The sequence below is a fragment of the Cynocephalus volans genome, chromosome 2 (assembly GCF_027409185.1).
Source record: "Cynocephalus volans isolate mCynVol1 chromosome 2, mCynVol1.pri, whole genome shotgun sequence".
NCBI lineage: Eukaryota > Metazoa > Chordata > Mammalia > Dermoptera > Cynocephalidae > Cynocephalus > Cynocephalus volans.
This window is the reverse complement of record NC_084461.1, coordinates 59,781,707-59,795,388: the sequence shown is the minus strand read 5'-3', so window position 1 is coordinate 59,795,388 and position 13,682 is coordinate 59,781,707. Positions and strand designations below refer to the sequence as shown.

The window sequence follows — 13,682 nt, the reverse complement described above, 5'->3', positions numbered from 1 at the left end:
TTTGCCTAGAAGGCAAAAGGGAGATAGAAATTTCATTTAGCTCATAGAACAACTTTACTCTTACCATTCTGATTTCCAAATACCAGAAATTTTGAGGCACTGTAAATAAACAACTATTTTTAAGTGTTTTATGGAAAGACTTTTTGTCCAAACAATAAAATCCTATGTCATTAAAGATTAGTTGTACTTAATTTGTAACATTTTTAGAAAATGTTATAAGTGACATTAAGGTATGATGCCTCTTGTCATTTTTCTAAATAAGGGATTTTGGAACTAAACATTAAAAGATCACTAAGAATTGGCTTTGACCAGTCAACAGACCTCCTTCAGGAACACCAACATCAATGCATTTTAGAACAAATGTGGCTTCCCCAAAAGAGTCTTTTTAGTGAAATCATTCCAAAACCTGCTGTGACTTGCCCCTTACAGGTAATACATGGCCTCTCCCAGTCATGCTGCGGGTGGGCACGCATCAGCAGAGAGTTTTGCACACAGCATACACGTTTGGTAAATGACCAACTGTCACTTGAATATTCAACAGTGCTTTCTGGTGTAGAAAAATGTTTTACTTAGACAAATTCTAATTTAAAAACACATTTCTTGAAAACTGAAAAACAGATGTAATCTTATCTCTTTTCATTAAGTACCAAGAGAGGCGAATTTAGAAAATAATTAGCTGTATATTTCTTAAAATTCTAACAATTCATATTATCCTGGCTGAAATTCATATTTATAAGAATTAAAATGTAAAAAAAAAAAAAAAAAAAAAGCCTATTTCGGTAAAACAATTATAAATGTTTATTGTTAGATAAAATATACAAAATAACCTAAGTCATTTGAATGTGGTTTTAGTGATGACCATGATCTTCCTAAAAGAGAAGGCAAAATCACTAAATATCCATGAATCCTTGATTAGTTGATGATTCATAGCAAAGCAAAATCACATAGTCTTGAAAAAGAAAACCATTTTGTTTTCTGACAAGGATGAAAATTTTAATTGAAAATTTAACATAATTTACTATTTTCAAATACTTAAATGTGTTCCTTCTAAAAATGCAACCTACCTCTGAATTGTGATCATCTAACCTGTACTCCCCAACCCAAATAAACTAAATTGACTTCATGATACACAGATGTAGCCTAAGTTGAACATCACACACAAATGTTTGAAATATTAATTTTATAAGGAAAACATCTGATGGTTGTATTAGCTCATATAATCAATCACTAATCCCCCTCTAATTTTAGAACTATGTGGCCTGATCACATCAATTACAAAATGGAATTTTTCATTCATTCAACAAATAAATATTTCAACAAATTAAGTGCCAGATACCTACAAGTGTCAGGGTAAACAGGAAGATCCTTGCTCTTATAGAGCTTACACTCTAGCAGGACAATATTAAAGAAATGTTTATTGTAAAATGATGAGTTTGTGATAAAGGAAGTAGATGGAGCTTTATAAGGGTATATAGTAAGAAAGCTAACCCAGTCCAGGGAGGTCACAGAGACATCCCTAAGGAAGTGGTGTTTAAAATGAGAGAATCATGTGCTTAAGCTAAGGATCAGTGTTGAAGAAGAAAGGAGAGTAGAACAGTTCTGGCAGAGGGAACCTTGTAGACCCTAGTGTGGGAAGGACTTGGTATGTTCAAAGAACTGGAAGAAGTCTAGAATGGCTGGAGCCTGTGAAAAGAATCAAGGCAATGAGATTAAAGAAGTGACAACCAAGATCATGGAGGTCACTAGGAGGTTGGCACGTCTTCTACAAGAAACCACTGAAGGATTTTACATAAGGGAGTAGCATGACAAGATGTGCACTTCAAAATGGCCATTCTAACTCCAGAGGGATGGACAGATGGACTAGATAAGACTGGATGAAGGTAGACTACTTCTAAGGACTGTGGTAGTGAAAGATGAGAATAAGTATGGGAATTCAAGACATAGTTGGGAGGCAAAATCAATATGACTTGATGACTGAGTTTGAGATTTCTCTAAGACAACCAGTACAGATGTCCAGTGGATCTGTGAGAGATGTGGGTCTGAAGCTCAGGGGAGAAGTGTGCTAAGAACTGTCAATGCAGGGATCATCTGTGTTTAGATGGCAACTGAAGCCATGAGAGGGGCTGAAATGGCCCAGCAAGAATAAATTGAGCCAAAAGAAACACATACACTTAGGAATGAGATGTGCCTGGGGCTGGGGAGAGGGGGAAATGGGGAGTTATTGTTTAATGGATACAAAGTTTCAGTTTGGGATGATGAACAAGTTCTGGCATGGATAGTAGTGATGGTTGCACAACAGTTTGAAGGTACTGAGTGACACTGAACTGTACATTTAAATTGGTTAAAATGGTAAATTTTACATTATGTGTATCTTACAATTTTTTTAAAAAGAATAAAGAGATAATCCTGTGTTGTTTGTATCTTTTAGAATAAGAATGTATTCATGTATTACTAATGAAAACCAAGAAAAATGGGGGGGGCGAGCAGTAGAGATAGAGTGTACAAAGCACACTAAAAATGAATGGCCAAAGAGGCTGATAGAAACCTAGAGTGTTAAGTTGTGGAAGCTAAGGACAGCCCTTCAAGGAGGAAGTGTTCAACTGATTAAAATGCTACAGAGTTTGGGCCGAACCCGTGGCGCACTCGGGAGAGTGCAGCGCTGGGAGTGTGGCAACGCTCCCGCCGCAGGTTCGGATCCTATATAGGAATGGCCAGTGCACTCACTGGCTGAGTGCTGGTCACGAAAAAGACAAAAATAAAAATAAAAATAAATAAAAAATAAAATGCTACAGAGTTTAATCAGATGAGGCCAGAAAAGAACCTACTGGTTTGAGCGACATGGGAGATCAATGGTTTGGAGAGAGCTGTTGGCAGTGGGAGCCAGAAAGGGGTTGGGTGAGCAGGGAGTGGGTTAGAAAATAGAGCTTAGAGTGCAGACAATGAGAAGACTGACTATTAGGGGAAGGAGACAGAATGACGGCTAAAGAGGAAAGTAATAGATGCTTTTTAAAAATAAGTTTGTTAAAATATCATCAAGCACAATCAGCAAAACAATCATTATAGTGAAAATACAAATTTTTATAATAATCTGAATAATACCTGGAATTTATAGATTACAGAACTTTTCATACTGATTGTGGGTTAGAAAATAACTGTAAATTATTCTCTTCATTTTATGGGTGGTAAAACTTAAGCTGTAGAGAAATTTCTGTAAGAAAATTTAAAAGGAATTGATGTTCATCAAATAAATATCGTCATTGATTTTTTACAATGCACTGTGTTAAGGAAAAAAATTTTATGGTAATAGCCCCATGCTCAAAAGGTCTAAAATCTTAAGGCTACTACATGTGTTAATTTTCGGTACAAGCCCAATGGAAAATGTTTTATATTCCAGTTACATCCTCAAGACGCCAAATTCAGTCTTCTGGATTGGTGCGTTGAGGGCTGCACTAAGACTGAGACCCAGGACCAGTCTGGTGTCTGCTGGATCAATAATCCCATCATCCCACAGCCTGATAAAAAAACAAAAAATGAATTATTACATATTTACCACCAAAACACTATTTATACACTCCATGCCCAAAAAATGCCAAGGAGGTTTTCTTCAGGTAGTATATGGATTTACTGATTAGCATCTGTGCACTATAATCTCACAACAGAAACCATGTTTGAGGGGAGTGGGGGAGAGGGAGGAAAAAAGAAAAATGACATGACTTTTGCCCCAGGCCACCACAGAACATCATATCGACCTTATGGCTTTAGGAACTACTTAATACAGGTTGAGCATCCCTAATCCGAAAATCCAAAATCCAAAATGCTCCAAAATCTGAAACTTTTTGAGTGTCAACATAATGTTGAAAAGAAATGCTCCAATGAGCATTTCTTTCTGGATTTCTGGATTAAGGGTGCTCAACCGGTAAGCATAATACCCAGGAAGTACAAGTTTAATGCAAATATTCCAAAATCTGAAAAAATCTGAAACACTTCTGGTCCCAAGCATTTCAGATAAGGAATACTAAACCTGTACAAGAAATCTCAAAGTAATCACTGGTTTTAAAATATTTCTACTTCTTTCAGGAAAAACTTTCCTGTTCCTTTTCTGCCCACACAAATGTACAAATCAAATGAGTATATTACTGTCATTAATATGGAGAGCCACATAAATCCGAGTAATAACCTCAAACCACAGTCTTTACTGGAAAAGATATATTCCCCAAAACTCTTAAGAAACTATAAAAAGTACTGAATAGGCTACAGTACATTTTATTAACAAAATAAATACTTCCAAATGTAGGTCTTTCGTTTTTGCTACAATAAGACAGACAAGTAATAACTTTAAACTCATTTCAGAAGAAACTTTTAAGTATAAATTTCAGTTTGCTTTTCATTGACAACCCCAAATTTATACATAAAAATGAATGAGAAATATTATTTATTAAAGGCTATTAGTAGGTGGCACTTTTACTTTCTTTAAACAAACTGCCTTCAGGATCTGAACATAGCATCAATTATTAAACCACCTTACATCAACACATACGAATCAAATCTTTGCTCATAAAACATTCATAATAGGGACCCTAACGTGTCAAGAGCCAATAAAAAGAAACCACTCTTGTAATCTGTACCCAGGTGAATTGATTACACTCCCTTCTGAGGCCTGCAGCAGAGTAACCCAGCAAGCAGGATGATGAAGGGGCTGTTTAATGATGTTCATTAGAAAGACCGCTCCAGGTAAGAGGTTCTAATCAAATGCCTGATGCAAGTTTGATCATAGAAACAATTGAGCAGAAGCAAGCTGACACGCTGCATATGTAACATGTAAGGATTAAGAAAAACATTGGAGGTTCCAGTAACACATGACGACAGAGCTCCCTCCCTGAAAAGACAGATCTAGCAATGCTCAAGCCTAAGCAGACCAGGGAATTTTATTGTTAAGCTAAGATGTACTAAACCCAAGGAAGCACCATAAACTGGCTTGAAAAGAAAACTGCTGTCTCCAATGCCACCAACTGTTTGAATAGAAGTGTTAAATATCTACAAATAAACAGAAAACCATTCTGTCTTTTAAAATTTATTTCCAAAGATAAGTCTATCTGCATCACTTGTTCTCCTGCCTTGAATGCAATCTATTAAAAAAATAATAATACTGTTAGTATGACAATAACAAAGGATGCAGTCTTTCTAAAGAGATGACTTATCTTAGCCAGGGCTGAAAAGCAAGTCAACGGCTCCTACAAAATATGCTATTTTTCAAAGTTTAATATTTCAACTGTCCCTGTGCATTTCAGTCAAAATCCTATGTGAAAAAAATTATATGTAAGCTTACAATATATATGTTATATTTTATCTTAGAACTTTTATATAGTTTTCTACTGTTTGATTCTACTGGCTACAATATGTGTTTGTGTGATGGTAAAATAAGGAACATGTTTACTTCTCAAATCAAATATTTGACTAAGAACAAAATACTTTGTTCTTAATTAAATGAATCAATGACCCACCACAACAAAATATACCTGTAAATCTGTTTGTAAAAATATATTTAATATATTTCAATAAATTATTTATTTTAATTATATCAAATAAATACAATATATTTATACATTTAAATATATACCATATATAAAATATATTACATATACATTTATATAATAAATATATTAAATATACTATTTAAGTGAATATAATACATGTTTAATAAATTATATTTAATATAAAAATATATTTTAAAATATGTTTAGCAAGGAGAGAAACAGGCTTTTTAAAAATCCCAATGGTATTACTGGAATTCTCAAACTAATTATGCTCTTGTAAATAAGTATGTTTAGTCTCTGTACCCTCAGTGCTAGGAGTACTGCCTGCCACAAAAGATGCATTCATATGATTAAATGGATTCTAACTTTTGATTTTCTTTTCTCCCTCCTCTCCAGTTTGCCTTCACTAGTAAATGGCATAAATCACAGCATAACCTAATTTTAAATGACACAATAGTTATTCTTTTTTCCATCTGCCCAAGGGATGAAAAGAAGACATGAAGCTTAGTCTTCAGAACGCAGAACACTAAAGTTGTTGGAAAAGATCTGAAAACACATGCCAGTAAGTCTCCCACTGAGACAGGTCGTGATAATTTATTACCTCATTAAGTGGTATAAGAAACAAACAGAGCCAACTGCAATGGTGTATGAGGTAATTACTTGGCGCTGACATGTGGACCTTGGCTGTGACTAATTGCCTTCCAAATGCATAAGGATACTTGTTCACAAGTGCCATTCAGTGTTCAATTTCATGCTTAAATGGGGTAAAAACAAAACAGTGAAAGAGAGGGGTACGACAGGAATCCATATTTTTAAGCAAAAATTAGAACTCCTCAAAGTGATACAATCAATATTATAACTCTTACTCCCAAATCCTAGCATGGCTCATTTTGGATGCAGGGCCCCTCCAGTCCCCAGACCCCTCAGCTAGGGGTGGATAAGGGCAGGGGGCAGAATCAGCCAGTGGTGGTGGTCTATAATGCAGAAAAGCCTGGGAGGAGGGGCGGCATTTCACCAATAAGTATTCACATTATAAAGAGACAGAGTACAAAAGCAAGTGTGTCCAAACAGTATTTTCTGGTTCCTACAAAGGCTGGGGCATCCCAACTGCTCAGATCTCTGTAAAGCTACTGCCCTAACTGCCAAGATGCACCCATCAGGGAGTTAGTTATTTTCTGGCTCCCACCTTGCACTGGAATAGTAAGGGTTTCCTTCCTCTTCGAACCTCTTAATGATGGGCTCTTTTAAAGCTGCCTCGTCAGCACTGGAAAACTAAAAGAAAAGGGACCATAAGTAAGTCAGCCAGCTTCAATGGAACAACTGATCCCACTTAGATAATCTCAAAAAGAGAGACAACAGATTTCATGAATAATAATGTTACAACTAATATTTGCATAAGTGACATACAGATTACAAGTGATGCCTTAGCATACATGGATCTCATCTGAGACATGAGTATCAAATTAGTGCACCACTGCACCTCTTTTATCAGAGACAACATCCTGAGGTCATTTAATTAAGGTCAAAACCAAGGGTATCACCTATCACTGTATCCCAGCGGGGTACAAAAAGGGATGTCAATTATACAATATAACAAAAGGACTACATTACATTTAGCAACCCTAGTTAAGAAAGAAGGTAGAGTAGTATGAGATTTTAATTCAAAATAGTCTAAACCCCCAAAATTTTAAAGCTTAAAGGAGTAATATATCAACCACATCTTGAATAACCTCTTCATTCAATTTCCCAGACAGATGAGAGTTATTTTTCCCTAATTAAAAATTTAATGGCTTTCCCATCAGTATTATAAGGATTAAACAATAATTAATTCAGATGTAAAAATCTTTATGAGAACTTATTTGAAACCCTAAAAAATATTTTCTACTTAAAAAAAATTCTGCACCAGGAACAAATGACTTATTTCAAAAAAACCCTCAATCCTAACCTTCTTTTACGTAAATACTTTAATATAATTGTATAGGACAAGAATTTGGAGGGAGAACCACTAACATACTCTACTTCTCTTTCATATATAAAAATCAAGTAATTAAAATATCTGTATATAAAATTAATCAAAGAACAACTATTTAATAAGAAATCACCATGCTGGGTTTCACAGAGTTTAAGACACATCTTCAAAATATCAGGTAGAATTTCATATACCACCTCCCCCACCCTCTTACTGGGACACAAAACACAAAAACAAGCTTCCCTTTTGCTTTGATACCAGATGTTACTCAATGAATCTAAATCCTCAATTTAAGTCTGCAGAGTTCCTGCTGCTTGGAAAACACAATGGGGGTTTGAGGCATGAGTAGATGTATGCTTTATATTATCCTACTCTGCAAACTAGGTGGTAGACCAGATGATCCCTGAATGGAGAAAGCAGGTCCTCTCCTCTTCTATTTTATACCTTGCTGAGGTGATACAACAATGCAGCTTCAAGAACACACATCAATCATTTTAAGCCTTGGTGCTCTCACAAAATAGTTAAAAGTTCTGACAAACAAAATTAATGCAAAATTTCAAAAGAATCTCTAACAAAAACACAAACAAAAGAATGCATTTTAAAAGCAGCCACTTGCTGATTAGCCTTTCATGACATTTCCACTGCCCTTTCCATTTTTCTTCATTACTTCTTTCACAGTATAACAAAATAATGTTATTCAATTCTCATTAGATGACTGAGCCCGCCCACTCAAGGTATCCTTAACAATCTAAAAGTAAAACAGAAAAAACAAAATTCTGCTTTGTGTCAGTCAAAGAAGTAATAAAACAGATTTATTTAAATCACACTGCTGCAAATGACTAAGAATCCAACATCGTTATGCCTCAGGCATTTCCGGGCAGTTTCCAAAATGTTTTCTTAGAAATTATGAAAAATTTGTAAAGAAGGTACCCCCAGTGAAATGGCTTTTAAAAACAGAGACAGAGGGAGCTGGCCAGTTAGCTCAGTCGGTTAGAGCATGGTGCTCATAACACCAAGGTCCAGGATTAAATCCCTGTACTGGCCAACCACCCCAAAAAAAATAAAAAAGGGGAGAGAAAATGTCTGGGTAAGCCTAAATTGCTGAAACAACATCCAGGTCAGCATCTTCTAAGTGAAGCCAGGCAGCGCATGTTGGAACCCCACACAGAGGGATCCTGGCATGCTGCTCCTTGGCTCCAAGTGTTCACTGTGAGAGGCAAACTGAGAGGGAGAAGAAATGGCACTTACCTGTTTTCCCTCCCGGGCTTTTTGGTCCTTTGCTATTGTGGCTAATACATTGGCTGCCTGATCTCCTCCCATCACTGAGATCCGAGCATTTGGCCACATGTAGAGAAATCTTGGGCTGGGGGGAAGGATGGACAAATTAATTCAATACACAACACAAAGATTTTCAGAGGCCCATGTTTGTCTTTTAAATTAGTGGTTGATTCTAAATGCACATTACAATCTGGGGAGCATTAAAAAAAAAAAAAAAAAAAAAAACAATGCTTGTAGCCCACACCAGACCAAGCTCCGGAGGTGGGGCTAAGCATGGATGTAATTTTTAAGTTCTCCAGCTGATTCTGGGTAGAAGAGTCTTATTTTCTGTGGTTATGTCCTGTTTTCCATTCCTGACATTGATTATATGTGCCTTGTCTTAATTTTTTTAGTTTTACCAGGGGATTATCACATTTGACCTTTTCAAATAAACCAATTTTAGGCTTTACAAAATTTTCTATTTTATGTCTGTTCTTTATTATGTCCTTTTTATTTTTCTTATGTTTAATATGTAGCTGTTCTAACTTCTTGAGCTGGATACTCAGTGTATAGCTTTTCAGCTTTTCTTCTTTTCTAGCATATACATTTAAGGCTATAAACATTTCTCAAAACAAAACTTTAGGTGCATCTCACAAGTCTTAATGTGTAGTATTTTCATTAGCAGCATTTCAAATACTTCCTGATTCTCATTGTAGATTTCTTCCAAACAGTATCTTCAGCATTAAATTTAATTTCACCCCTCCACATGATACAAATTATGAAATTTGTGAATGCCATTCTATATTTCAAATAAACCTGAAATAAACTGACCATTTATACTTATACTTGGAGCATGTTTCTTTCTCTCAGAGAAAATGATGACAACCACCTACCTATATGCTCTGCCACACATGCCATAGTTTCCTGCCCCATACGACCCCCCGATGATGATGGTTATCTTAGGCACTTGGGCACAGGCTACGGCAGCCACCATCTTGGCACCGTCCTTGGCAATTCCTTCAGCTTCATAGTCTCTACCAACCATAAATCCTGAGATAAAGAACAGAAACAGAGAGCCTCTAGGTGATGGGATTAAAGTGCAGAGGTCAATTCCACCAAGGCACTGGAAGGACATCTTGTCTTAAACTCTACTAAGTCTTTCACCCTAACAAAATATTTATATGTGAAATATACCCCCAAAAAAGTCTGCTTTAAAAGGAAAAATAAAATCCTCTGTGTCACTTTTTAAATTATCTTAAAATATTTCATCTGGACGCACACAGAGATCTCCGAACTACATAACGATGCGATCTATCTTCAAGAAATTATCTCAGAAAAGCTTGATGGTGAAAGAATGTGACGTGGGCAACTAAGAAAAAAGTACTGTGGCAAACCAAAATGTGAGGGCTTCGGTATTCACTGACCTGGTTTAAACATAGATTGTTCCTTCTGAAGTACAGCTTTAAAACTTTGATGTAATAAACATTAATGTTTCATACAGATGCTAAGAGTCCCTGCCAGTGAGTCAATAGCAAGGTTGGAAAAAAAAAAAAAGTTTTTTTCATTATATTAGGGGACCCTTCTACTTCAAGCCCCCAGCTCTGTTGGTGACTGCTCTGCAGCTTCACTGTGCCTTCCAGGACTTGGGCTCTTCTCTCTTCACCTTATAAACACCAAGTCAGACTTCATTTGTCTCCCTCCCCAACCCAGTCTCCAGTGAAGGCATTTCTTTCATCCATGTACCCAAGATTCACTTGCCACCATTCCTGCTTTGCAAATCTCCAGTATTGGGTCATCCAGCTGAATTTAACCAATGCTTACAGAGCACCTGTACTTGCTGCAGTTGCTACGGGAATGACAGCCTTTGCCTTTACTGGGCACTGTCTGCTTCCTCCAGCCACCCTTCTCAGCCAGGCCCTCAGAGCAGCTCAGAAGCTCCTTTACCCAGCTCATTTGACTCCCTGCAACATCCTCACCACAGCTATCTCAAATGTCAGCTCTCTTCAAGCTCACACCCCCAAGCCCCAGTCCCCACCCCCTGCTCCTCTATTCCCTGTAGAAGACCCTGCCTTCAACAGAAAAAGGAGGCCATCTCACTTGGCTTTCTCAAAACCTTCTCCTTCTCACCTTAAAAAACTGCATAATCTCTCTCTACTCTTATGTCTATGGAAGAAATTAGAGTTACTCAAAGACTGTCCCTGAGCCTTCTTCCCTTCTCTCCAGGGTGTTCTTATCTGTTCCCATGGCCTTAAATGCCATCTTCATGTTCCGATGATGCTTCTGTTTTCATCTCCAACCAAACCTCTTTTGTGCTCAAAATTTATTCAACTGCTTATTATATATCTCCAAATGGATATCTCACAAGTTCCTCAAATGCTTTGTTGCAAAACTAAACTCAGCTCTGCTCTCTGCCCCCAACACAGCCAAAACAAAACAAAACAAAAATGTAGGTATCTTCCAAGCACAGTGTTTAACTTACTGGTGATTAATAATCCATAAACCATTATTAGAAACAAGGCCCCTGGACCAGTTAAGCTTCAGAATCCTTTTTATCTGCACTTTTACATGGGTTGCCACACAGGGCCCTCTCAGGCTGCCATCTAGACATAACTCCTCTCAAAACTCATCTAACCAAATATCTGAAACAGGATGAAGATGTTTTAGCACCAGCACTATTTAAAGCCCTGCCCACTGTCAAGAGCCCGGCTCCTCTCTCATGAAGACTTGCCTGATCCCAACAACCTAATTAAGAGCCTCTCCTTCTCTGAACCTGAGGTAATCGTGGATGACTTAGAAGACTGGGAGGAAAAGAAATTTTTCAGCTAACCAACACATCTGAGTGCTTCCGATATGCCAGGCACTGTGCAACACACAAAGAAGTATGTCAGAAAATTCTAGGAAAGAGAACTCTGGAAATTCAAGACACCTTAAAAATCAGGGCTGGCTGTTTAGATCAGTCGGTTAGAGCATGATTCTAAATAACACTAAGGTACAGGGTTCGATTCCTGTACCAGCCAGCCACCAAAAAAAAAAGAAAAAAAAATTTTTTTTCATCTGTCTTGTTAAGATCATCTATGGGACATAAAGTCCAGAGAGGTGACATAACTCACTTTGGTCATACCATTCTTTGGGGTCAAAACTCAAATCCCCAGACTTTGGTTCAGAATGTGCCTGGACATTTTAAAAAGATGTTGCTTTGGGTAGAATTAGCAGCACAATAAAAGATAAAGAAAAGGGAGGAACGTGCTTGAAATCCTTTAGGGGGAATAAAGTCCTGGAAAAGAGACAATGGGTCAGACAGCTGGCTCTGGCAGTGATCAGACATGTTGCTGGCAGACTAGCCTGCTGCTTCCTGGACATGGGTGTGCACATGCAGGAGAACAGGGAGGCCATTCCAATATGAACGTGATGCACAGGACTCAGAAAATGCTTTATTCAGAAAGAATGAATAACCTCAATATTTAACATTCGTGAAGAAAAGTGTTGTAAAGCTACATGACTATGCCAATTGTCAGGTTACAGCAATAGCTATGCTAAAGCCAAAATGTTTCATCATTTTAGTTATACTAAGTTTCCATTATGTATTGTCAGGGCTAGGGCTCAGGCCCTTCAAACCCACTGTTCATACTGGGTCACCAGACCCCTCACATGCCAGGCTGGGTAATTGGGAAAGATCCCAGTAGCCACTGGCAGATGACACGAGCTCAATCCTCAGCAATAGCAGCCGCAGCTTACAGCAGCAGTAACAGCAGAAGCAGCAGCTGTGTGGCCTTTCAGGGTATCCCGGGGGCACTAACAGCAACAGCCTCCAGCAGCAGTAGCAGCCTCCCAACAGCCCCCCCCCCCCCGGAGGGCATCCTGGGGGCAAGGGGTCCTGGGAATCAGAGCCACTTGTCCTTTATACTTAAGTCCATAACCCAGGACACCTGGGTGCACATGCACAATTACATTAGACAATAACCAAGGAACACCTGGGTGCACATGCATATTTATATCAAATGCTGAGCAAGAGTCTGAACATCTGAAGGGCCCTGACCATTTTCCTTCACTTTCCCTACAAGCGTTAACCCTTAAAGAGACAACAGAACAAGCATGTCCAACAGAACTTTCTGCTATGATAGAAGTGGTCTATATCTGCACTGCCCAATACATAGCCACATTGGTCAGTGCAGCTCTGGAATAAATGCAACCAAACTGATTAAGCTATTTTCTTACCAGTAATGTTTTGAAGGAACAGCAGAGGAATATTTCTTTGGCAGCATAACTGAACAAAGTGAGCACCCTATAAGCAAATAACATAAAAATTATTTTCAAAAGAGAACTAACAACTCTGTAATCATCATGCATCCTATGAACACCACAACTTGGGTCAAAGACAACAAAGAGTACCCTTTGCTTGGCTAATCTGACCTGATATTAATAGTAACCATCATAGTCTAGTGTGAGACTGGGAGTTTGCACTGCACCTGTTTTGCACAATCACCTGTGTAATCAAGGGCACATGGCTGTAAGACTGCTGTGTCAGGGATGAAGTCAATCACTAATATTCCAAACAGCAGTGAGACTTAAGTAACAGAAAAGAAAGAACTGTTGTCAACAGAACTGCTGGACTTTGCTAAACGATAGCAAAGTTGTTAGTTCTCCACTTTAGAAAACATAGAATATAAACCCTTCTGGGATATCAAGGATGACATTTACATTTTGATGACCATCTGAAATTCTTAAATGCATCAAGATTATAGTAAAATAAATCTTTTTTTACCAATATGCCCCAAATAAATGGGATTTTAGATTAGATGAGTGCTAGAGAACTTCTAACCTTGAATTTAAGAAATTATTTAGTGATACAAAAATATAACAATTCCTTCCCTATGTTCTAAAGATTATGTAAGAAAACTCCTATAAACCATTTCCTTTATGTT

The 13,682-nt window shown here is 37.6% G+C and overlaps 1 protein-coding gene across 1 annotated transcript in view; it reads right to left on the bottom strand.

The window, feature by feature from the left end:
• Nucleotides 1-809: 809 nt before the first annotated feature.
• MCCC2 (methylcrotonyl-CoA carboxylase subunit 2) overlaps nucleotides 810-13,682 on the bottom strand; it is a 60,197-nt gene continuing 47,324 nt past the window's right edge. The window contains exons 13-17 of the mRNA XM_063087087.1: nucleotides 12,976-13,042; nucleotides 9,654-9,810; nucleotides 8,752-8,866; nucleotides 6,721-6,806; nucleotides 810-3,512 (exon numbers count right to left, since the gene is read on the bottom strand). Of these exons, the coding sequence (XP_062943157.1) occupies nucleotides 3,395-3,512; nucleotides 6,721-6,806; nucleotides 8,752-8,866; nucleotides 9,654-9,810; nucleotides 12,976-13,042 (543 nt within the window). The 3' untranslated portion in view covers nucleotides 810-3,394. The remainder of the gene's footprint in view (nucleotides 3,513-6,720; nucleotides 6,807-8,751; nucleotides 8,867-9,653; nucleotides 9,811-12,975; nucleotides 13,043-13,682) is intronic.